Source organism: Hylobates moloch, unplaced genomic scaffold (assembly GCF_009828535.3).
Source record: "Hylobates moloch isolate HMO894 unplaced genomic scaffold, HMol_V3 SCAFFOLD_16, whole genome shotgun sequence".
Classification (NCBI taxonomy): Eukaryota; Metazoa; Chordata; class Mammalia; order Primates; family Hylobatidae; genus Hylobates; species Hylobates moloch.
This window is the reverse complement of record NW_026652291.1, coordinates 12689579-12714274: the sequence shown is the minus strand read 5'-3', so window position 1 is coordinate 12714274 and position 24696 is coordinate 12689579. Positions and strand designations below refer to the sequence as shown.

General features: G+C 40.8%; 1 protein-coding gene across 1 annotated transcript in view; it reads left to right on the top strand.

Annotated features, from left to right (window-relative positions):
- Positions 1-2188: 2188 nt before the first annotated feature.
- Positions 2189-24696, top strand: part of GOLGA5 (golgin A5) — a 50471-nt gene continuing 27963 nt past the window's right edge. Inside the window, exons 1-7 of the mRNA XM_032179830.2 lie at positions 2189-2416; positions 4960-5533; positions 14612-14839; positions 17170-17389; positions 18133-18256; positions 19430-19633; positions 24131-24301. Of these exons, the coding sequence (XP_032035721.1) occupies positions 4990-5533; positions 14612-14839; positions 17170-17389; positions 18133-18256; positions 19430-19633; positions 24131-24301 (1491 nt within the window). The 5' untranslated portion in view covers positions 2189-2416; positions 4960-4989. The remainder of the gene's footprint in view (positions 2417-4959; positions 5534-14611; positions 14840-17169; positions 17390-18132; positions 18257-19429; positions 19634-24130; positions 24302-24696) is intronic.

Below are 24696 nucleotides of genomic sequence, written 5' to 3'. Positions count from 1 at the left end.
CAAGGGCTGGGCACAGTGGCTCATGCCTGTAACCTCAGCACTTCGGGTGGCTGATCAGGCAGATCACTTGAGGTCAGGAGTTTGAGACTAGCCTGGCCAACATGGTGAAACTCTGTCTCTAGTAAAAACACAAAAAATTAGCCAGGCATGGTGGCACACGCCTCTAGTCCCAGCTACTCAGGGGGATGAGGCAGGAGAAACACTTGAACCTGGAAGGCGGAGGTTGCAGTGAGCCGAGAGCGCACCACTGCACTCTAGGATGGGCGACAGAGCAAGACTCCATTTCAAAAAACCAACCAACCAACCAACCAACCAAACAAAAAAACCCCCAAAAAACAGGTTAAGTAATTTGTCTAAGATCATCAGTCCTAACAAGGAGTCCACATTACTCTGAAGCCTGTGCCCTTAGACTCAAAGTTTTGTCTCCAAATTAAATATTAGGAGTAATTACAGCTCCTGCTTTTCTTCCTCTCAGGTCAGGTTTCATCCAATACAGTGGAAGATTGGTTCCTCCTCAACTTCTTTCATTCTCATCCCTTCGACAATTAAAACACTGTTTCTAGAGTCACACTGACCCAAGTTTAAATCCCAGTTGTTCTACTTCTGCTTCTATGTGACCATGGGCAAATAACTAAACCTCATTGAATCTCATTGTCTTCATCTGTAAAACGGCTTAATATATTAATAGTAGTTTGATTTTATTAGGTAGGGCTGTGTAAAAAACAACCCTAAATCTCAGTGACTTATAACAGCAAAAGTTTATATTTCACTCATGTGACATCTCAGATGTGAGCTGCTTCACATCACCTTTTTCTTCCAGGACCAAGGCTGAAAGAGCAGCCCCATCTGACACAGACTATTCTCATGAAAGGAAAAATTTCTCTGGTTGAAATACGTAATAACTCTTAATACTTCTGCTCAGAAAGACCCCCTGCTCCTATTTCATTGGCCAAAAGAAGATCATACAATCAAGCCTGACATCAGTGAGGCTGGAAAGAATGCTCCTCCTACAGGACACACTGCAGTCGCATGGCAACGGGCGATGATGTGTAATCCTTAACTGGAAAAGCAACTTAATAGTTAGGAACAACAATACCACCTACCAGAGAATAATAGTACCTTCCTTATGCATGAGATTAAAATGAGGTGAGGCACAGGCAATGCTTAACACAGTATTCTACACTTAATAAAAGGTTTGATAAATGTTAGATGCCATTATGATGATTACCACCTCCTGGTGCTGCTGAAAATTTTTCTCTTCACCATACTGGGCTAAACCTCACCTGAGAGCAAGAAAAGCAGGAGCTGTAATTACTTCCAATATTTAATTTGGAGACAATAAAGCTTTGAGTCTACGGGGCACAGGCTTTAGAGTAATGTGGACTCCTTTTTAGGACAGATGATCTTAGACAAGTTACTTAAACTGTTTGAGCCTTACTTTCCTCAACTCAAAGATTTGAGACTTGGAACTGTGTTGTAGGCTTGTCATTAGGGCCAAGTTAGCCCAATCCTGTACACATAGTGGGTGCTGAGTATTTGAATTAGTGAATGTGGATTTTAGACTTATTTCAGATAGTCAATGAACTGTATGCATAACATAACCACAGTACTGCCTTTTCCATCCTTTGGGTCTCAGCTCAAATATCATCTTCTCAGAGAGACCTTCCCTGACCACCTGATTTAAAGTACCTCCCGTGCCTCCAGTCACTTTTCCCCGTTTTCTTGTCGTTACAACTCTGGTAACGCCCTGAAATTGTCTTGTCCATTCACTGTTATGTAGTATCTGTCTCTGCCACTATAAAGTAAGCGCCATGCAATCCGGATCATGTTTTCTTATTTCCACCTTCTGCCGTGGACCTCTGGCATTCTCGTCTGTAAAACTTAGGGGAGATGGTGAGGAAAGGGAGAAACACGAAGTCTAGCCGGTGCACCCGGGTCTCAAGCCCCGCCCAACTCAGACCTCGCGTTCCTTCCAGGCTGGGCACCGCCTTCGGTCACCCACGTGGCCCGCAGTAAGGCCCCGCCCTTTGTGGGTGTGGCATTTCACGTTGTGCTAGCCGCGTGCGGGCCGTCCACCGGCGGCGAGCCACGTCACACGCACGCAGGCCCTGCGCCGCGCCTGTTCTTGCCGCGGGCGGAAAAGGGGCGTGGCCATGCGCGAGGACCCCGTAGCCGCCGGCGCCACCGCCTGAGTCGCCTGCAGGAGGCTGTTCTCGGCTCCCTGCCGTGCAGGCAGCTCGAAAGCCACTCTGTTTTGGGGTCCTCGCGCCCCTTCCACGTCTCCCGGAAGCGGTCCAGGGCCCCGGCTGGTCGGGGAGGAGGTTTGCTCAGCTTGGGCCCCCTCCCGGCCAGCCGCCGAGGGGGCGCGGCCCAGAACGGCGACTAGGTCGTGGTGCAGCCTCTCCGGAGTCCTCAGGTGAGGCGGAGGCGAGGGCCCACTGGACGAGACGGGGGTATTAACGGTCCTAGGAGCGGGGGCGCAGTCCCTTCAGGGGAGACCCTGGTCTCCGTCTTCTTTCGGGTCGCGCTGGTCTTCGCCCTGTTGGGGGCTGAGGAGGGTAACTGGAGAGACTCCTTGGGCTTCAGCCAACGTCGTTTACAGCCCTCCTCTGTCTTCCTTTCTCTTGACCCCTGCCTGGCCTGGCCGTTCTTCCCGCACGGAACGAGATGGGTGGGGAGCGGAGTGGGGGTCTCTACTCGCTTACCTGAGATTCCCCAAACTGACAGACCCCAGGGCTCTGCCGACTGGGCCTGACCGACTGACCTCCAGCCTCCCTCCCTCTGTGCTGACGCCTGGCCTTCGAAGCAGGCCCTGCCACCGCCCTCTGCAGACCCATCCCCATCCCACGCACTCTCTCTGCCCCTGGGCAGTGCCGGGGGAATTGACGGGTGCCTCTGAAGTCCTTTGTGTCTTTGAGATGTTTGCCCAGGGCCCAAGTATTTAATTAGGTAATCAACATTAATTGCAACATTAGTAGCAATTGCATGGTATGTTTTAAAGCCCAATTAATTTTAAAATGGGAGGCAAAATATAAAGAATTAATGAGTGTGTTTTGATTTTTTATTACTTTTTTTTTGTAGAGACAGGGTCATGCCATGTTGCCCAGGCTGGTCTCAAACTCCTGCCCTCAAGTGCCCTCCCAGTGTGTTGGGATTACAGGCGTGAGCCACGGTGCCTGGCCTGTATGGTGTTCTGTATGTTACAGAGCATTTCATCTCCATTTTCATTTGATTTTTTATAAACTCCGAAATACATAGGCATGTAATAGTCACATGTGTAAAGAACAGATTTAAAGGATGAGTTTCTTCTTGAGGTTTTTAAGATTTTGAGCTGTATGGTATAGGGAGGCAAGGGTTAAAAGGTGGGTTTGGCACTAGGGTGACTTAGACTTGAGTATCTGAGCTGCTGTCTAAACTCTGGGATCTTTCTAAACCCTTTCCACATTTGCTTTAAAAAAAGGATATTGCTGTTTACCACATAATGTGGCTGTGAAAATTACATATGATAAAAGATACGTGTGTACCTGTGTACAGCATCAGTCATATAAAAATTCCACTCAGCAGTATTTGTGAGTGCCTACTGTGTGCTAGACTCTGGGAATTCATTGGTGAGCAAAACAGACATAATCTTTATCCAGCCACTGCCCCCCTTTCCCCAAGAACAAGAAGCATGTTAAAAAAATACGTAATTATAAAACATGAAGGGCTGTGAAGCAAAAGAATAGGGTATGTGCAGATAATGATTGACCTAACTTAGATGGAAAGGAGAACTCTGAAGCAGATGACATTTGAGTGAAGACCAAGAACAAGAAAGTTAACCATGAAAGTGTTCTTGGCAAAAGGAACAACGTGCACATTCTAGAAATGGTTGTGGACTTTATTATAGAGCCTTTCTGTACCTTCATTACTTTGATGTATTGTGGCACACAATAAGTACTCAAATATATGTATGGAATGAGCGGTTATGCAATTTTGGTTTTTATTCTGGACTTAGCTTAATGTGCACATGGTAGGTATTGAGTATTTGAATTATTGAACATGTACTTTAGACAAATTATGTGCACACCTGAATTATATGTAATAGTGCTGCAGTTTAACATTAAGATAGCTTTTGTATTTAACGGAAATGTTTTTTCAAGTTTTAGCACTTTAAAACAAACTTCAGTGAATTTTATTTTTATTTGTTGTACTGGAATTTTGCCATATTGGTTATTTGCTGTTTGGATGTTGTATTAATTTGCTGCTGTAGCAAAGTACCACAGATTGATTGGCTGGGCCAACAGAAGTTTATTTTCTCTCAGTTCTGAAGACTTGAAGTCCAAGATCAAGTTTTTGGCCGAGTTGGTTTCTTCTGAGGCCTACTTCTTTTGCTTGCAAATGTCTGCCTTCTCCCTCTGTCCTTTCTGTATGCCTGTTTGTGTTGAAATTTCCTCCTCTTAGAAGGACATGCCAGTTATATTTGATTAGGGCCCACCCTAATGACTCATTTTAATTATCCCTTTAGAGATCCTATCTCCAAAAACAGTCACATTCTGAGGTCTAGGGGTTAGGACTTAGATAAAGGAATTTGGAGGGATGCAATTCAGCCCATAACAGATGCTTTTGCTACATTAAGATTTGCCCTTCATTAAAATAGTAATAATAAAACAGTAGTGGTAGTTGTAATAATGGTAAATAGCAGCCACTAAAATTAGTGCTTATTATGTGCCAAGCATTTTGCAAAGTGTTTTTTATATATTATTTCATCATAAAACCATCCTATAAGGTAAGTACACTTTCCCCCCCATTTTCTAGATAAGATTTCTCAGCCTTATTTAAGTAGTTTGCTCAAGGTTACCTAGCTAGTAAAAGGTAGGGTTAGGATTTCAACCCAGGACTACCTGACTCCAGAGTCTGGTCTTAACCATTTATCATACTCTGCCATTATGCCACACTGGTCATTTTATGTCCTTTTTACAGATTTGCCAATAGGATTATCCTGCTGCCATCATGTCTTGGTTTGTTGATCTTGCTGGAAAGGCAGAAGATCTTTTAAACCGAGTTGATCAAGGGGCTGCAACAGCTCTCAGTAGGAAAGACAATGCCAGCAACGCATATAGCAAAAATACTGACTATACTGAACTTCACCAGCAAAATACAGATTTGACATATCAGACTGGACCTAAATCTACGTATATTTCATCAGCAGCTGATAACATTCGAAATCAAAAAGCCACCATCTTAGCCGGCACTGCAAATGTGAAAGTAGGATCTCGGACACCAGTAGAGGCCTCTCATCCTGTTGAAAATGCATCTGTTCCTAGGCCTTCATCCCAATTTGTGCGAAGAAAAAAGTCAGAACCTGATGATGAGCTGCTGTTTGATTTTCTTAATAGTTCACAGAAGGAGCCTACCGGGAGGGTGGAAATCAAAAAGGAAAAAGTCAAGACACCTGTCTTTCAGAGCTCTCGGACATCAAGTGTCAGTTCTGTGAACCCCAGTGTAACCACCATCAAAACCACTGAAGAAAATTCTTTTGGGAGCCAAACCCATGGTAGTTAATCAGTCCTCTATTTCTTTTTTTTTTTTTTTTTTTGTATGAGAATTTTTTTTTTTTTTTTTTTAATTATTATACTTGACAATGTGCAGTTTTTACATATATATCCATGTGCCATTTGTTTCACCCTTTAAGGTCTTTAGATTAGGTGTCCCCCTCCCCCCAGTCCTCTATTTCTTTTAGAGTTAAGCAAATTGAATGTGTCATCATATGATCCGATGGTGTTTCTCATCTGCTGTGATGGGATCTGTCTCCACTGGTGTAAGGGCAGACTCTCTGCAAATGTGTGGTGTAAACAAAGGAGACATCATTGACTACTATTAGTCAATAGACAGTTGTAGCAGGGACTTAATGTTGTCTGGAGGGCAACTTTACCCACTCAGCATCTAACAAAGTATTTCTAATTTGATTCTCTAAGACATTTTAAGATTAAAAAAAGAAAAATTTGAAATATGAAACAAAACGTGTCAGTTTGGATCAGGGACTATCCCAGTTGATATCTTTTTGTTACTAGGATTATAAAAATGGCAGGAGACAGTACTTCATGTATTTTCTGGGTTGTGTTTTTTGTGTGTTTTTCCCCCCACATCCTCCACAAATAAAGCTGAGAGACTGAACTTTGATCCAAGTTGAAGAGTTGAAGGCATTGACCTAGTAGTGAAGCAAGAGCTTAGAATTCTTGTTTTCAATTGTTTAATTCCCTGTGAGATTACCTCTAAAAGTACACCTTCTTTCCTGTGAAATGAGATTAACATGGTAAATGTGGCTAATTCAAGTACCTACTAACTGTTTTAAAATAGCAATAGGCTGGGCATGGTGGCTCATGCCTGTAATCCCAGCACTTTGGAACGCTGAGGCAGGCAGAGCACTTGCACCTAGGAGTTTGAGACCAGCCCGAACAACATAGGAAAACCCTGTCTCTACAAAAAATGCAAAACTTAACAAGGCACAGTGGTGCATGCCAGTAGTCTCAGCTACTTGGGAGGCTGAGGTAGGAGAATTGCTCGAGCTCAGGAGGTCGAGGTTGCAGTGAGCCGAGATTGCACCACTACACTCCAGCCTGGGTGGTAGAATGAGACCGTCTCCAAAGATAAAAATAGAAAAAAGGCAAAAAACTTGATAATAGGTTTTTGCAGGGATTCTTTTGTTGTTTTGAGACAGGGTCTTGCTCTATTGCCCAGGCTTAAGTGCCGTGGTGCTATCACAGCTTGTGGTACCTTTGACCTCCCAGGTTCAAGCGATCCTCCTGCCTCAGCCTCCTGAGTAGCTGGAACTATAGGTGCACATCACTGTGCCCAGCTAATTTTAAAAAATTATTTTTAATAGAGACAGTGTCTCACTGTGTTGTTCTGGCTGGTCTTGAGCTCAAATGATCCTCCTACTTTGGCCTCCCACAGCATTGGGATTATGGGCATGAGCTACCATGGCCTGGCCATGGGGATTTTTTTTGGGGGGGGACGGAGTCTTGCTCTGTCACCTAGGCTGGAGTGCAGTGGCCCGATCTCGGCTCACTGCAGGCTCCGCCTCCCGGATTCATGCCATTCTCGTGCCTCAGCCTCCCAAGTAACTGGGACTACAGGCGCCTGCCACCATGCCCAGCTAATTTTTTTTTTTTTGTATTTTTAGTAGAGACGGGGTTTCACTGTGTTAGCCAAGATGCTCTTGATCTCCTGACCTCGTGATCCGCCCGCCTCGGCCTCCGAGAGTGCTGGGATTACAGGCATGAGCCACTGTGCCTGGCCTTTTTAAATTTTTTAATTTTTTATTTTTTTGTGAGACGGAGTCTCGCTTTGTCGCCCAGGCTGGAGTGCAGTGGCGCGATCTTGGCTCACTGCAACCTCCACCTCCTGGGTTCAAGCGATTCTCCCACCTCAGCCTCCCAAGTAGCTGGGACTATAGGTGTGCACCACCACCCTTGGCTAATTTTTGTATTTTTTGGTAGAGATAGGGTTTCATCATGTTGGCCAGGCTGGTCTTGAACTCCGGACCTCAAGTGATCTGCCCACCTTGGCCTCCCAAAGTGCTGAGATTACAGGCGTGAGCCACCACACCCAGCCAAGGATTCTTTATAGAGTTGATTATTGATGGGAGTTTGTCATGTTCCTGGATGTTATAGCTTCTTTCATTGTCTTGGCTGTTAGTGAATGAATAAAATGTTTCTTGTATTTTCAAGACAAAAACTTGTATAGAAGAAGAGGTTTTGGGTCGTGAAAATAGGATCAGGCAGTAGCAGTTGATATGTTCACACATTCCACAATTTCTTCTCAGCTATCTTTCAATTAATTACGCAAAGAACCTACTAGGTGCAAGGATATGGAAGTGTCCAGTGGGTGAGCTAGACATGTAAAGAGATAATTTACTTGTGGTCTAGTAAATGTAGCAATTAAGTATGGTCAGAGTGTTGTGGAAGTATGAAGGAGGAAGTAACTAATTGCCTAAGGTATTCAGAAAGGATTCACAGAGGGTCTGTATTTTTAGCTGGGTCTTAAAGAATGAACAGGAGTATGCCAGGTAAAAAAAGAAGTTAGAGACAGCATTCCAGGCAGAGAGAACAGACTCTTTAAGGGGTTAGTAGAGTAGAGAACGTTGTAAGAAAGTTGGAAACACTGAGTGAGTTGGAGGGTGATGAAAATGTAGCTAGCAAACAAAGTTGGGACCTGTTTGTGAAGGCCTTTGTGTCATACTGTTTATGCAATTAAACCCATTACTCCTATAGATCATTGTTAAAGATTGATCCCTGAACAACTGACTTTAAAATCGCTTGTGTGTTGTTAATTTAAAAATGAATTATTGAGTGCCTTCCCAGGCTTCCTGAATCGTATTTTCTGGGGATGGGGCCAGGGCATCTGATTTTATTGTTGTTCTATACGTGGTTCTTAGCCAATAAAAGTTGAAAGTGACTGCCATAGCCAGTGTGATGCTAGTAGAGATCTTTAAGTCAAGAGTTGACATGGCTTATTTTTGTACTTTTAAAGAAAACAAGTTGCATTTAATTATAAAGAATGGACCTAAAGGGAACCTCGTTGTCAGGGAAATGAATTAGAACTGGTTATAATACACAGGAGTTATAAAAATTGTTTCTCCTGGGTAGGACCTCGCAACCTCGAGACTTGGCGTTTTGGGCCAAATTAATTCAGTAGTGTGGGAAGCCCTCCTGTTCTTTGTAGGATGTTTAGTAGCATCTCTGGCCTCTTAACCCATTAGGTGGTAGTAGCACCCCCAATTGTGACAACCAACAATGTCTCCACAAATTGCCAAATGTCCCTTGCAGGGCAAAATCATCCCAGTTGAGAACCAATGTCCTGAGATGCCTAGAAGTGTGTAGAAATGGGATTGCCGAGCCGTAGGGTTTAACAATGTTCAGCTACACTAGTAATGCCAAAGTGGCTTTCTGCGGAGGTTGTGCCAATCTATACTCTAACCAGCTATGGTTAAGAACTTCTTTTGCTCCACATTCTCACCAACATTTTTTATTTTCAATTTGACTTTTTACTTTTTGCTAATCAGATTTGTCGTTGGTTGATATTATTTCCTTCATTACTAGTGTGGTTGAAGATCTTTTCAGATATTTGACTATTCAAGTTTCATTTTCTGAAAGTGTCTACTCAAGTCTTTATCAATTTTTTTTCTGTTAGATTATTTGTCTTTTTTCTTCTTAATTCATAGGCATTCTTTTTATACTCTAAATTCTACATTATTTTCCTCCTCCAGTTTTATCTTGGTTTCTCCCATCTCCTCTGTCTATGGTACCTCAATGAATAGAAGTTCTTAATGTAGATGGCATGTAGCTTGTGTTTTTTGTGTCTTGGAAAATCTTTCCTTACACTGAGATCATAAAAGATATTTTTCTGTATCGTCTTCTATAGTGTGCGATAGGCATTCAATTCCATTTTTTTTTTTTTTGCCATAGGGAAGTCAGCTATTCTAGCATCATTTATGGAACAGAGTCTCTTGTCCCTACCAATTTGCAGTACCACCTGTCTTATATATCAAGTATTCATTAGTGTGTTTCTGGCCACTTAATTCTGTTTTATTGGTTTATTTGTGTATCCTTGTGCCAGTGCCACCCCGTTTTAATTAATGTGGTTTGATGTGTCTTGATAACTGATAGGGTAGCTTCTTCCACCTTGTGGTCTTTCTTCAGAAATGTTTTGGCTATTCATGGACTTTTCCACTCCCATATGCATTTTAGGATTTTCTTATCAAGATTCACAAAAACTCTGTTGGTCTTTTTATTGGGAATTCATTGCTTCTATATAGACAGTTTGGTGAGAGTCAGCACTTTTGCTATATTGAGTTTTCTTATCCAGCAATGGGGTATAATTTCAACATACTTTGTAGTGTCTTTCATTAGAATTTTACTGTTTTTCTCCATAAAGATCTTATATACTTTATGTTAGATTTATTCCTAAGTAGTATATATTTTTTGAAACAATTATACGTGGTATTCCTTAAAATGTTTTGCTTTGTTATTGCTGGTGTATTTTTTGTTGTTTTTTGTGTGTACATACATAGCAATCTAGATAGCTCTTAATCTTCATGTTTTTCTGGTCATAAATTTAGATTTTCAACAACACAATTATCTGTGTATAATGACAGTTTGTTTCTTCTTAGCCATTTTATCTTTTAAAAAATCCTTTTCTTCATTGGCTAGGACTCAACAACCAGTTTTGTATCTTGTTCTTTGTCTTAGAGGGAATACTTTATTTCACTAAGTATGATTTTACATTAGGTTTTTCATAGGTATTTTTTATTAGGTTAAGGAAGTTCCCATAAATGTCTAGTGTGAGGTTTTATCATGTTGAATTTTAGCAATGTTTTTTCCTCTACCCTTGGAGATAATATAGTTTTTCTTCTTTAATATTAATATAGTATACAAATTGATTGATTTTTTGAGTTGATTTTTATTTTTATTCATTTATTTTTACTAGAGATGGGGTCTTGCTATGTTACCCAGGCTGTAATGTAGCAGCTATTCACATGTATGATCATAGTGCACTGCAGCCCCAAACTCCTGGGCTCAAGTAATCCTCCCACTTCAGCTTCCCAACTCGCTGGGATACAGGTGCGTACCACTGCACCTAGCTCCAGCTCCAACTGATACTTTCAAATATAAAACCAAACTTAACTTTCAGTTTGCTAATATTCCCCTTAGGATTTTTGCATTTATGTAGTTAATTTAATTTTTATTTATTATTATTGTTATTTTGAGACAGGATCTCACTCTGTCGCCCAGGTTGGAGTGCAGTGGTGGGATCTCAGCTCACTGCAGCCTCAATCTCCCAGGCTCAAGCAATCCTCCTACATCAGCGTCAGTAGTAACTGAGACTGCAGGCACACACCACCATGCCTGGGTAATTTTGTTCATTTTTTGTAGAGACAAGGTCTCACTATATTGCCAGGCTGGTCTTGAACTCCTGAGCTCAAGGGATCCTCCTGTGTTGGCCTCCCAAAGTGCTAGGATTACAGGCATGAGCCACCACACCTAACCTTTTGCATTTATTTTATAAGCAAAATCGACTTGCGATATTGTTAGGTTTTAGTATTACAGTTATATTAGCCTTATCAGATGAATTGGAAAGTGTTCCTTCTTTTTCTGTTGTGTTAATTAATTGGTATAAGACTGAGATTATTTATTTCCTGAATGTTTGCTAGAACTCTGTGCTAAAACCATCAGGATCTGTGGTATTCTTAGTGAAAGGTTTTAACTATTGATTCAGTCGGCTTTTCATTTCTTCTTGAATCTGTTTTTAGTAAGTTACATTTTTTTTCCCAAGAATTTGTCAATGTCATATACATTTTGAGGGGTTATACTTTTTTAATTTCAGGAAAATAATGAAGGGGTCACAGCTTAAACTTTCAATGCAACCAGACATTAGTTATTCATACCAACCCTGCAGAAACCAATGCTTGATCATGCATACTGTGTGAAGAATATCAGTATCTGGCATATATTGAATCCTTACCCTGTTTCTGGCACTGCGCTAAATGCCTGCCTTTTAAAACAGTTTTAATGAAGTATAATTCACATGCAATAAACTGCACAATAAGTATTGTGCAATCAATAGATTTCAGTATTGTGTACATTTTAAAATTTGATGGCCTAATGTTATTTATATCTGTCCCAGGGAACCACTTTTGGTTATGCTGATCCTCTCTGATATGTTTATTTCCTCTTTTGTTAATTTTTTCTTTCTTTGCGTTTGTTCTGCTGTTTTTATAGTTTCTTAAGATGGATATACAACTCATTAGTTTTCTTCCTTCCTGCCTTTCATCTTTAATGTAACCAAGGCTATAAATTTCCTTCAGAATACTGCCTTAGATATCATCCCACATTTGGCTATATACTTAATTTATTTTTTGAATTTTAATATTTTATTTTTTATATTATTTAAAATTTTTTTGTAGAGACGACTTCTCACTGTATTGCCGGGGCTGGTCCCCAACTCCTGGACTCAGGCAGTCCTTTCTCCTCGGCCTCCCAAAGTGCGGGGATTACAGGCGTGAGCCACCATGCCTGGCCTACTTCATTTCTTTTTAAAATCTTTATTTTAGAAATTTCAAACACACCAAAATAGAAAGTAATGACCTCCTATTATCCAACTACAGTAATCACTCATGGCCATTCATGTTTCATATATACCCTCCCATTTCCCATCGCTTTCTTCACCTGCACCCTCCGCACAATTAATTTGAAGCAAATCACAGATCTTATATCATTTTTTCTATAAACATTTCATTTTCGTACTCTAAAAATACTTTAAAAGCAAATGTTCACACCTTTATCACCTTAAAAATGTAATAATTTATTTATTTATTTATTTTTATTTTTAATTTTTTTTTTTGAGACAGGGTCTCGCTTTTCGCCCAGGCTGGAGTGCAGTGGAGTAGTCTCGGCTCACTGCAGTCTCCGTCTCCCAGGTTCAAGCGATTCTCCTGCCTCAGCCTCTAAAGTAGCTGAGATTACAGGCACCCGCCACCATGCCCAGCTAATTTTTTGTATTTTTAGTAGAGACAGGGTTTCACTATGTTGGCCAGGCTGATCTCAAACTCCTGACCTTGTGATCCGCCTGCCTTAGCCTCCCAAAGTGCTGGGATTACGGGCATGAGCCACCACGCCCTGCCAACACTCCCATTTTTAAGTCATGTCTTAGGTACCCATTCCCTACCCCACTTGATTATTAGCTTTTTCTGGTTATTTTTTCTTTTAGGTAAAATATACATATATTAAGATGCACACAAATCTTAGCTATATGACAAATGGCAATACTTGTGTAACCCACACATTTACCATGATACAGATTTCCTTTGCCCCAGAAAGTTCCTCATATTCCTTTCCAGTTAATCTCCCCACCCTATCCCTGAAAGCACCCAGTGCTCTGATTTTTCTCTCCTTAGTTTTGCTTGTTCTAAAACTTCATATAAATTGAATCATATAGTATATATACTTTCTAATCTGGCTTCCTTTACTGAACTGTTAGTGAGATTCATCCATGTTACTGTTCTTTTTTTTTTTTTATGATTATACTTTAGGTTTTTGGGTACATGTGCACAATGTGCAGGTTTGTTACATATGTATCCATGTGCCATGTTGTTTTGCTGCACCCATTAACTCGCCATTTAGCATTAGGTATATCTCCTAATGCTGTCCCTCCCCCCACCCCGTTACTGTTCTTTTTTTATTCTGTTTTATTGTTATGTAGTACTCTATTATATGGCTGTACCACAGTTTATTTGTTCTCTTTTATGGACATTGGGTTTGTTTCCAGTTTTGGATTATTGTGAATAAAACTGCTATAGACATTTTTATACTTGCTTTTTTGTGGGCAAATGTTTCCATTTCTCTTGTATAAATACCTAGGATTGGAATTGCTGGGTGAAACGGTAGCTGCATGTTTAATTTCGTAAGAAATTGTAAAACCTTTTCCCCTAGTGATTGTACCATTTTGTAGTTCCACCAGCAGTGAGAGGTCTAGTTGCTCTGCAGTGTCATCAACATTTGGTGTTTTTAATTTTAGCCATTCTAGGGGGTGTCTGTTGGTTCTCATTGTGATTTTAATTTTTATTTCCTTGATGACTAAAGATGTTCAGAACTTTTTCATTTGATTATTGATATTTGTTTATATAACCTTATAAAGTATCAAGTCTTTTACCCATATACTGATTGTTTTAGTCAGTTTTATTATTTAGATATATAGTTCATTTTCATCACATAATTTTTAGAGTAATTTAAAAGTATACTTGCATTATATTTAGTAACAAAAACAAGATTAATCTGAATTCATGTGTCTCTATCTCTTTGAGTAAGACATTTTAGATTCCAGTTTGATTAAAAAAAAAAATTGCAGTGACCTGTTATTACTCTTCTTGCCTTGAAACCTGCAGCTACTCTATTGTGCCTTCCGAATTTTTCAGTGTTTGAGAGTTCTCCTGGTTTTTTTTTCCAAAAACATTTTGGAGACAAAAGGAAATCCAAACCCATTTTACCTGAACCCAACCACTCAAATGATCTCTGATGTTCTCCCCAGAACGGTGTTGTACTGTCTGTTGCCATTCATTCAGTGTATCCAGACTTGAGGATCCTTAGAGGTCCATATGCCCCATTTATGAGAATGAAATTTAATCAGAGGGAAGACTACTGAAAATTTGTTTACTTTTTTTTTTGAGATGGAGTCTCGCTCTGTTGCCTAGGCTGGAGTGCAGTGGTGCAATCTTGGCTCACTGCAACACCTTCGGCCTCCCAGGCTCAGGTGATTCTCCTGCCTCAGCCTCCTGAGTAGCTGGCACTACAGGTGTGTGCCACCACACCTGGCTAATTTTTGTATTTTTGGTAGAGATGGGGTTTCACTGTGTTGGTCAGGCTGGTCTCAAACTCCTGACCTCAGGTGATCTGCCTGCCTCAGCCTCCCAAAGTGCTGGGATTACAGGCATGAGCCACTGCGCCTAGCTGAGAATTTGTTTAGTTTTTATGGTGTTTTAGCTGTAGCAGTCAACTTGAGCATCCTACCAAAGCAGGTTGTTAACGCATATGTGATGAACACACCAATGTAACAAAAACGTATTCTTTTTTTACAGAAGCTGCCAATAACTCAGATTCTAGCCATGAAGGTCAAGAGGAATCTTCAAAGGAAAATGTGTCATCAAATGCTGCCTGCCCTGACCACACCCCAACACCTAATGATGATGGCAAATCACATGAACTATCTAACCTTCGACTGGAGAATCAGCTGCTGAGGAATGAAGTTCAGTCTTTAAATCAAGAAATGGCCTCGTTACTTCAAAGATCCAAAGAGACTCAAGAAGGTAGAGGCTTAAATTGTTCAGGATTAGGAATTTAACTTTTAAAAATAAACTTAAGGCCGGACGCAGTGGCTCGTGCCTGTAATCACAGCACTTTGGGAGGCCGAGGCGGGCGGATTGCCTGAGGTCAGGAGTTCAAGACCAGTCTGGCCAACATGGTGAAACCCTGTCTCTACTAAAAATACAAAAAAATTAGTCAGGCGTGGTCGCAGGCACCTGTAATCCCAGCGACTCAGAAGGCTGAGGCAGGGGAGTTGCTTGAACCAGGGAGGTGGAGGTTGCAATGAACCGAGATCGCGCTACTGCACTCTAGTCTGGGCAACAGAGCGAGACTCAGTCTCAAAAATAAATAAATAAACAAAAATAAAATAATAACAAACTTAAAAACTTTAAACTGTTAGAAATATTTACATTTAAACTGTGAGAAATTAGATGCGACTTGTAAAATGATATTTTCATAGAAAAACAGTGCCCAGATTTAGAAATAGGACCAGTCATCCTCCCACCAACCCAAAACATAAGAGTATTCGCTTCTTTGGTCATCCTTTAAGAACCATGAAATTGAAGAACTGAGAGGAACAAACTAGTAGTAGTCTAGTTCATTCATTTATTCTGAACTTTCAAGGGAAGCTGTTCCATTAAACAAAGTAGTAGGCACTAATAGAGTTGCAGTATTGCTGCTCTAGGGCACATAAAATGTACAAGGAATTCAGTTCAGTGCCCTTGGGAATTGTGCAGTGAGGTGGCCCTAGAGTAGAAAACCTCAGGTTCCTCAGAAATAGGTAATTAAGAAGAAAATAATCTCATTACTGAGGTAGTTACTGAGGAAGATGTGAATGTTATTGTAAGTGTGGCTGAGAAGAAAATAAGAGTGACAAAATTGCTGCCTTGGTTCCTGGGGCTTATTAGAAAGGAGTGAGGGGATGGTGGGAAAAGTTTTGCCAAGCCATGGATAGAGCCCAGAAGAGAGGAAAGGGGAGATAGTTTAAGACTCACTAGGTCAGGCGTGGTGGCTCAAGCCTGTAATCCCAACACTTTGGGAGGCTGAAGCAGGCAGATCACAAGGTCAGGAGTTCAAGACCAGTCTGGCCAACATGGTGAAACCCGTCTCTACTAAAAATACAAAAAAAATTAGCTGGGCATGGTGGCGCGTGCCTGTTACCCCAGCTACTCGGGAGGCTGAGGGAGGAGAATTGCCTGAACCCGGACCCGGGACCCAGGAGGCGGAGGTTGCAGTGAGCAGAAATCGTGCCACTGCATTCCAGCCTGGGCTACAGAGCGAGACTCGTCTCAACAACAACAACAAAATACTCACTAGTCAGGCTGACTTTAGAAAAAGCTTTACTTTACCCAGAATAATTTAGACATAGAAATAGAGCTGTTTGGCCAGGTACAGTGACTCACACCTGTAATCCCAGCGCTTTGGAAGGCTGAGATTGGAAAATTGCTGAGGCCAAGAGTTCAATAACAGCATGGGCAACAGAATGAGACCCCTGGGCTACAAAAAACAAATTGTTTTTGTTTTAAATTAGCTGAGTGTGGTGGTGTACACCTGTAGTCTGAGCTACTTTGGAGACAGGTGGGAGGATTGCTTGAGGCCAGGAGTTGGAGGTTGCAGTGAGTCACAGGCCATGATCATGCCACCGCACTCCAGCTGGGGCAACAGAGTGAGGCTCTGTCTCATGTTTTTGTTTTTGTTTTGTTTTGTTTTTTCTTTAAGAAAGGTTTATCTCACAGAAAAAAAAAAAAAAAAGCTTTGAGACCCTATAAAGTTTGATTCAGTGTTTAAAAAATGTTTTGGTGGCTAACTGTAATTACATTATGTGTGTGTGAGGGTGTGGAAATGCCATTGTATTCTGAAATAGAGCACGACTTTGCTCTTTTTGCATTGGTCAAAAGAATAACATCTTTTTGCAACAGTAATTGAAAGGAATAGATTCTTTTCCGTGTTTAGGTTTAGTTTTGTACTTACTGGGGTGTACCTTTGATTTGGATTTGCATTCCTTCCCCTGTCACTAGCAGAACTTTACAAAATATACTCTGCTATCTATTAATACTAGTTTCAGCTCCCAGATGCTTTATGATATACAAACAGCATTGTAGAAGAGCAGCTAGCTTCATGCCCCTTTCTAATCTATTAACTATAATCTAGTTGTGAATATTGCCCTTGAAAAGTGGATGACCCATTGGGGCAAAGAAAATTGAAGATATATGTAAGCTCCTAATTTTGTCAAAAAGGAAAGTACTAAAGGCACTCAAAGTAGAAACTATATGTGCTCTGAGAAAAATGTGTTTGGTTTTGCTTGTAAAGAGAAATTTAAAATTTTTTATAGAATTAAACAAAGCAAGAGCAAGAGTTGAAAAGTGGAATGCTGACCATTCAAAGAGTGATCGAATGACTCGAGAACTCCGAGCCCAAGTAGATGACCTGACTGAAGCTGTGGCTGCAAAGGATTCCCAGCTGGCTGTACTGAAAGTGAGACTCCAGGAAGCTGACCAGCTACTGAGTACTCGCACAGAAGCATTAGAAGCCTTACAGAGTGAAAAATCACGGTAGGTGATTCTATGAATAATGAAAAAAGTGAGCAAGTAATGGTAAACATTATAGTGTATTCTCTTATGAAACTTAGCTTTCTTGGAAATTTACAAGAGGGAATATTTCTTTTGGTAGTGTTAGAAATGTGTATGATTAAAATGGATTCATTGGCCGGGCATGGTGGCTCAAGCCTGTAATCCCAGCACTTTGGGAGGCCAAGGCAGGTGAATCACCTGAGGTTGGGAGTTCGAGACCAGCCTGACCAACATGGAGAAACCCCATCTCTACTAAAAATACAAAAAAAAAAATTAGCCAGGGGTGGTGGCGCATGCCTGTAATCCCAGCTACTCAGGAGGCTGAGGCAGGAGAATCACTTGAACCCAGGATGCGGAGGTTGCAGTGAGCCGAGATTGTGCCATTGCACTCCAGCCTGGGCAAAAAGAGCGAAACTCCGTCTCAACAACAACAACAACAACATAAAATCGATTCATTGTTTGAACCTTGAGATGCGTTGTTAGAAAATTGTGAATTTAAAAGCATTTGTAGTGTCATTAATCTTTCATTATACGGTGTGTACTTATGTTTTGATGCCTAAAAACACAGATTGTAATCCATTAGAAAGGAGAGATTTATCTAAGAATATTTCAGTCAAATTATCTTTTTTGTGCTTGACTAACAAGCTGATGCTCTAAAAATTATTCTGCCTTATCACTTGTACACTGTGGACATGAGTTATTTCACATGATGCGTTTTCCTTTAGAATAATACAGGATCAAAGTGAAGGTAATAGCCTGCAGAATCAAGCTCTGCAGACTCTTCAGGAGAGACTGCATGAAGCGGATGCCACTCTGAAGAGAGAGCAGGAGAGCTATAAACAGATGCAGGTTAGAATGGGAGACAGCAGATTCCTATTGTTACTTGGACACGGAAAAAATGACTTTATGCTGTTTCATAGCACATTAACTCTTTAATACAATTCTGCAATGCATTTCAGAAAATTCTGTTTCTGTGACAAAAATCAGATATCTGAAAATTTAGCTTGATCCATGCTAAATTTATTTAATTTTATGTGTTGAGAGACAGTTAAAATAGTTAATGTGCATTAGAGATATATATCTTTTACTTAATTTTTGCAACAATCATTGTCATTATTTGATTAAATGCTAATGGTTGGGGGATCGTATTTTTTATTAATTTAAGCTTTTTCTGATTCCACATTAATCTGGCTCATTTATTTCAGGAGAAAATTGTATGTAATGTGTAAAGAGTTTTACTCTTAGATGAATTTTTGCATCTAGTTCGGTCCCAGCCCTGTCTACACATGGGAATCACCTGTGTGATACTTTGTGCTGCCTGAGCTCCATACGCAGTCACATTCCTTTGTATGAGGTAGGGCCTAGGTATTGGCACTGTGGTTTTACAAGATTCACAAGTGTATCTAATGAGCAGTCAGAGTTGCAAACCACTGGTCTGGGCTAGCTTTTCAACAAGTGAAAGTAGTTCAGTCCTGAAAGTAAATATCAGGTAGTGTGTGCTTCTTAATTTTGATGATGTATTTAACACAGTATATCCAAAGTATTAATCATTTCAACATGTCAATATTAAAAGTTATTAATGAGATATTTTACATTATTTTTTGAATACTGGTTCTTTAAAATACGGTGTAACTTACACTTATTTATTTACTTATTAAATTGGAAGCAGTTGATCAGCTAGTATCAGACCAGACCTAGTATCCAAGTGACCAGGTTCACCTGGGAAATTTCTTAAAAAACAGATTCCCAGACCCATCTTGAAAATTCCAATTTAGTAAGCTTGGGAAAGGCCTGGGATGGCTGTATTTTTAACAAACTTCCTAGTTGATTTTAATGCATTGCCATGTTTGGGAGCCACAACCTTAGATTTCCTATACGTTAGCTCCTAACAAATTAATAATTTTTTCCCATCCCTGTTGTTTGGCTGAGCTAATAAATCCCATAAGATATCCTAATGGATGGTTATAAAATATGTTTCAAAGCTAAATGATATCATAATTATGATATAAAAATTTGTCACAGAGTGAGTTTGCTGCACGCCTTAATAAAGTGGAAATGGAACGTCAGAATTTAGCAGAAGCAATTACACTGGCAGAAAGAAAATATTCAGATGAGAAGAAGAGGGTTGATGAACTGCAACAGCAAGTCAAGCTGTATAAGTTGAACTTGGAGTCCTCTAAGCAGGAATTAATTGACTACAAGCAAAAAGCTACTAGAATACTCCAAGTAAGCATGAAATGTACACTTTTGGATTTTAAGATGTGCGAGTTAACTGAAAGACACTTTGAGACTCTGTGTAGATACTATGTGAGGTGCTTTGTTCGTGTTCATCTGATTGGCAAGCTTTAGGTGCCTTACTCTGCTTTAGAAATTTTATTAAAAGGATGCAGTGTTTCTTGTTCCTACCACTTCTTTTAAAAAAAATTCATTCTGCCACTACCTAGTTCAGGTCTTCAACCTGTCACGTTACTCACTGTGGTGATATTAATGCTTGTTGTTGAGCAGCTGTTTATTCTTCCTTGTTGATCTCCTATTGAATTTTTGCAGCAACTACTTTAAGACTCATCCAATTCTCAGAATTGCCTCACCCAGCGTTTTTTCCCCTCCTTCAGATCTAAGGTGACCTTACCCTCTTCTTTACTAAGAAAGACTGCTGTCATCTAATGTCATTTTTGAATTCTCTTTCCTTTGCCCCTCATTTCGGAGGGAAAACATGTCCTTTCATTTTTTTCTAGGATCATTTTCCTGCCTGTGCATTGATTCCATTTCCCATCTCATGTGTAAGCCCTTTCTCCGTAAATCTATGCCCTTCCTTCCTGTGTGCGCCTCTCTGCTGCTGCCGCCTTCTGGCTCAGCTTACTCGAGAGCACATAGTTACTTAGTGGAAAAATGAAGACTAGATTTCTGACTCCTGCCTAAGAGAAAAACAGTCTCTTTTAGCTTTGTAACCACTTTGCACTATTTCCCTATCTTCCTCTCTTTCAACGTCATACTTACCAGAATTGTTGTCTACATGCTGTCTTCATTTCTGTAGAACTTGTTAACTCATATCTCCTTCTTTTCCAACTACATGTCTGAAGTTTCTTCTCAAAAGTATTTGATGACTTAAATAAATATCCTCTGTCCTTTTCTTAGTCTCCATACCTTGTATTTTGGTAGAACATTTGGCTCTGTTAACCCTCCCACTTTTCTTGGAACTCCTGCGTTCTATGCTGTTCACATCTCCTTGGCTCTCTTTTTGTCCTTTTCTACTGCTGTTTCTGTCTCTCTTAGGCCCTCTTCCCAATCTCCAAAGAGTCAGAGTCCTCCTAAACTCTGTCTGGAACCCTCTTTCATTGTCCTTTCTTACCTTGCATTGCCATATGCTGACTCTGCTTCTAATAGCCACCTGCATATGACTTTAAGCATGTTTCCAAGCCTGACCTCCTGGCCTCAGTGTCCAGCTGCCTGCTGTGCAGGCATGGGGTGTTCAGCTCCCAGACCAGCTTCTCCCTCATTCTTCTGTTTTGGTCAACATTACTGCCACGTGGCAGTAAAGCTTGAAACCTAGGGTCATTTTTGACTTTACCTTTTTCCTTTAATCTCAAACTCCTAATGGCTGTGAATACCTTTTTTTAATGCTACTTCTATGAAGTATCATATTCATCTCCTCCCCAAACTCTTCTTCCTAAGTACTTTTTTGTATCACCCTAATTAGTTAATTCATTGAAAAGTTACTTATTGAGCACCTAACTACTCACTAGGCACAGAGGATACAAAGCTCAAAAGATGTGTCCTCTTCCTTTAAGAAAACATTCATTTTAGTGAAAGAAACTGAGATAATTGATGTAATAACGGTATTGATGCAGTATAATGGGAGCTTGAAAGAAGAATCCCTTAAAACTTGCCTGAGGCTGTCAAAGATCACTGGACTGAGGAGATGTGGTATAAAGAGAAACTTGAAAGATGAATAGGAAGACCCATGATAGGGAAGAGATTTCTGAGAGAACAACCTGTGCCAGAGCAAGGGGGCCAGAGAGAACATGGCATATTTAAGGGACTGCAGCCAGTTCCATACTGCTGGAACATAACGTCTTCAGAGATGGGAGGCAAAAGACTCATAAAGCTCAACGACAGGCAGAAGCCATGGTCAGGTTTGAGTGTGAGAACTGTGGCAGCCTGATGAAAAGGTTAGGGGAGATTTGGGCCTCTGTCTTGTTCATCATTGTATCCCCAGCACAGTGCCTGGTACTTGGTACATTATGGAAAACGTCGAAGTGATAAGGGGTGGCATGGTGACATCAATGGCATGTAGATGGTGAAGAGGTGATTGTAAGAAATAATTATTGTGGCAGTGAGGATGGCAGGCAGGGGACAGCTAAGAGATGTGGGAGATAGAATATATGATATGTGGAGATTTAACTGGAAGGATGGGGGAAAAAGGCAAATGGAATCTAGGATGACTCCAGGTTTTTGGTTTGAGTGTATTAATGATGTTTCCTTGTGTTAATAAAAGGGGAAACAGGAAAGAGAACACCTTAGGGTTAAAGGAGAGTATGACGAATTATGGTAAGTATGCAAAATTGATGCAACATTGAGGTGACAATGTTAGAAAGGTAATTAGAAGTAAGTTGGGAGAGTAGGTAAGATTAGCCAAGAGTGATGTGTAACCTAACAGGGAGAACGGCTGAGGTCTAAAAACACAGTCTTAAACATCAGCATTTACCAATTGGGCAAAAGGGTAGCCTGCAAAAGAAAAATACTGAGAAAGTGAGTGGTCAGAGATTGGAGAGAACCAGGAGGAGACTTATGCCATCCTGAAGCCAAGCAGAGGGAGAGTTTCAAGTGGTGCATGATCACCAACCACGGCAGGCAGCTCTGATGTGACGAGTCCCGAGCTAAGTTCCTGAACTTGGCAACTAGGAGGTCCCTGGGGACCTCTCAACAGAGAGTTCCGGGGTGTGCTGGGAGCTGAAGACACGGAGGCAGGGTGCTTAACCATGGATACGAGGACAGTAGCTAAATGGGGGAATGAGATTGGGAGGTTTCTGGTTTTTTACTTAAAAAAATCTTAAAATGTTATAAATGATCATGTTTATTATAGAAAATTTGAAGGATACAAAAAAGTTTGAAGAAGGAAGTGGAAATAACCCATAATCCTACCACCCAGAAAGGGAAAAATTATTTTTGATGGAGGAGAATGACTTTAAAATATTTTAATTTAACGTGAAAGTTGCTGGTCCTTATTGTTCCTAGTCTAGAATTAGGACTTTATAAACCGGTCTTTGTATGTCAAATCTCTTCTTCAAGCTCATCTTTTATCTCAGGGGTCAGAAAACATTGAGAGGGTCAAATAGTAAATATTGTAGGCTGTGTGGACTACCTGTAGTCTCCATCACATATTCTTTGTTTTTATTTTTTATGATCCTTTTAAAATGTAAAAAACAATTTTTAGCTTGCGGGCTGTATAAAAACAGGCCCACGGACCATCATTTGTGAGCATCTTCTTCATAGCACTGCCAAGTTAGCCTCCTAAAATGCATCTCTAGTCATGTCACTCCTCTCTCTACTTTTTGGTAATTTGTTTTAGCCTGCTACATAATATTAAAACATTTTAGCCTGAGATCTGGAGCCCTTCCAAATTGGTCCTAAAATACTATCTGAGCTGCATCTCACAATATTTTCTTACAGACCTTCTGTGCTTTTGCATTTTTATGCTTTGCTCTCTGTTTTTCTCTGCACTTTAAAAAAGTCTACCCATATTTCAAGGCCAACATTTATGCTCTCTTAAAGTCTCCTCTTACCCAGAAGTGGTTTTTCCTCTCAGAACTCTGCAAGTAATCCGACCATATCCTTTTCTCTACTTGTGTTGATTGCCTTCTGCTGGATACTTGTAACTTCTCTTTTAGTTTGTAAGGCAGAGGGTACTATCTATAGAGAGAGACATTATCTTTATTGCACAGAACACTTAGCACCATGCCAAATAAATACTTGTTGGGTAGAATGTGATGGAAAATAAAAACTCTGAGAAGAAAATGTGAGAAAAGTCTTGTTTGGCCAGGTGTGGTGGCTCACTCCTGCGATCCCAGCACTTTGGGAGGCTGAGGCAGGAGAATTCCTGGAGGCCAGGAGTTCAAGACCGGCCTGGGCAACATAGCAAGACCATGTCTCAAATAAATAAATACAAATTTTTTTTAATCTCTTTTTTTTTTTTTGAGAGGGAGTCTGGCTCTGTCACCCAGGCTGGAGTGCGGTGGCACAGTCTCGGCTCACTGCAAGCTCTGCCTCCCGGGTTCACGCCATTCTCCTGCCTCAGCCTCCCACGTATCTGGGACTACAGGCGCCCGCCACCACGCCCAGCTAATTTTTTTGTATTTTTAGTAGAGACGGGGTTTCACCGTATTAGCCAGGATGGTCTCAATCTCCTGACCTCGTGATCTGCCCTCCTCGGCCTCCCAAAGTGCTGGGATTACAGCCATGAGCCACCACGCCCAGCTGGAAAAAAAGAAAATCTTATTCATAACAAGTTTTCAACTTTACCATGATTGTGAGGTTAAAGTCCAAGGACATTATACAGCAAGGCTCTGTTGTGTTTTTTATCCTTAGGGATTTAAGAAAATCTGGACTTTCTTTGATGGAGATAATGGAATGTTTTTTTAGTGGGTTATTTTCTGTATAGTAGATGATATTCAATATACAAACTAATCTCTGCTTTGCTTAAACATATTTCTTCTTTTATAATAGTCTAAGGAAAAATTGATTAACAGCTTGAAGGAAGGCTCTGGTTTTGAAGGCCTAGATAGCAGCACTGCCAATAGCATGGAGCTGGAAGAACTTCGGCATGAGAAAGAGATGCAGAGGGAGGAAATACAGAAGCTGATGGGTCAGATACATCAGCTCAGATCCGAATTACAGGTAAGATTCATGGTGGTTCAGCTTAGACACCATTTACCCTCAGGTGTTAATAGTTTGAGAGGTGATGGATTCTGTATTCTGGGGAAACAGCATTACTAAAGCGATAGGTTTCTTTCTTTCTTTTTTAGGGAGACAGGATCTTGCTCTGTCTCCCAGCCTGGAGTGGTGTGATCATAGCTCACTGCAGCCTCGAACTCCTGGGCTCAAGCAGTCTTCCCGCCTCAGGCTCCTGAGTAGCTAGAACTACAGGCACATGCCATCATGCCCAGCTAATTTTTGTATTTTGTAGAGACAGGGTATCCCTGTGTTGTCCAAGCTGGTCCCAAATTCCTGGCATCAAGTGATCCTCCCTCCTCAGTCTCCCAGAGTGCTGGGATTGCAGGGCTATTGCAGCC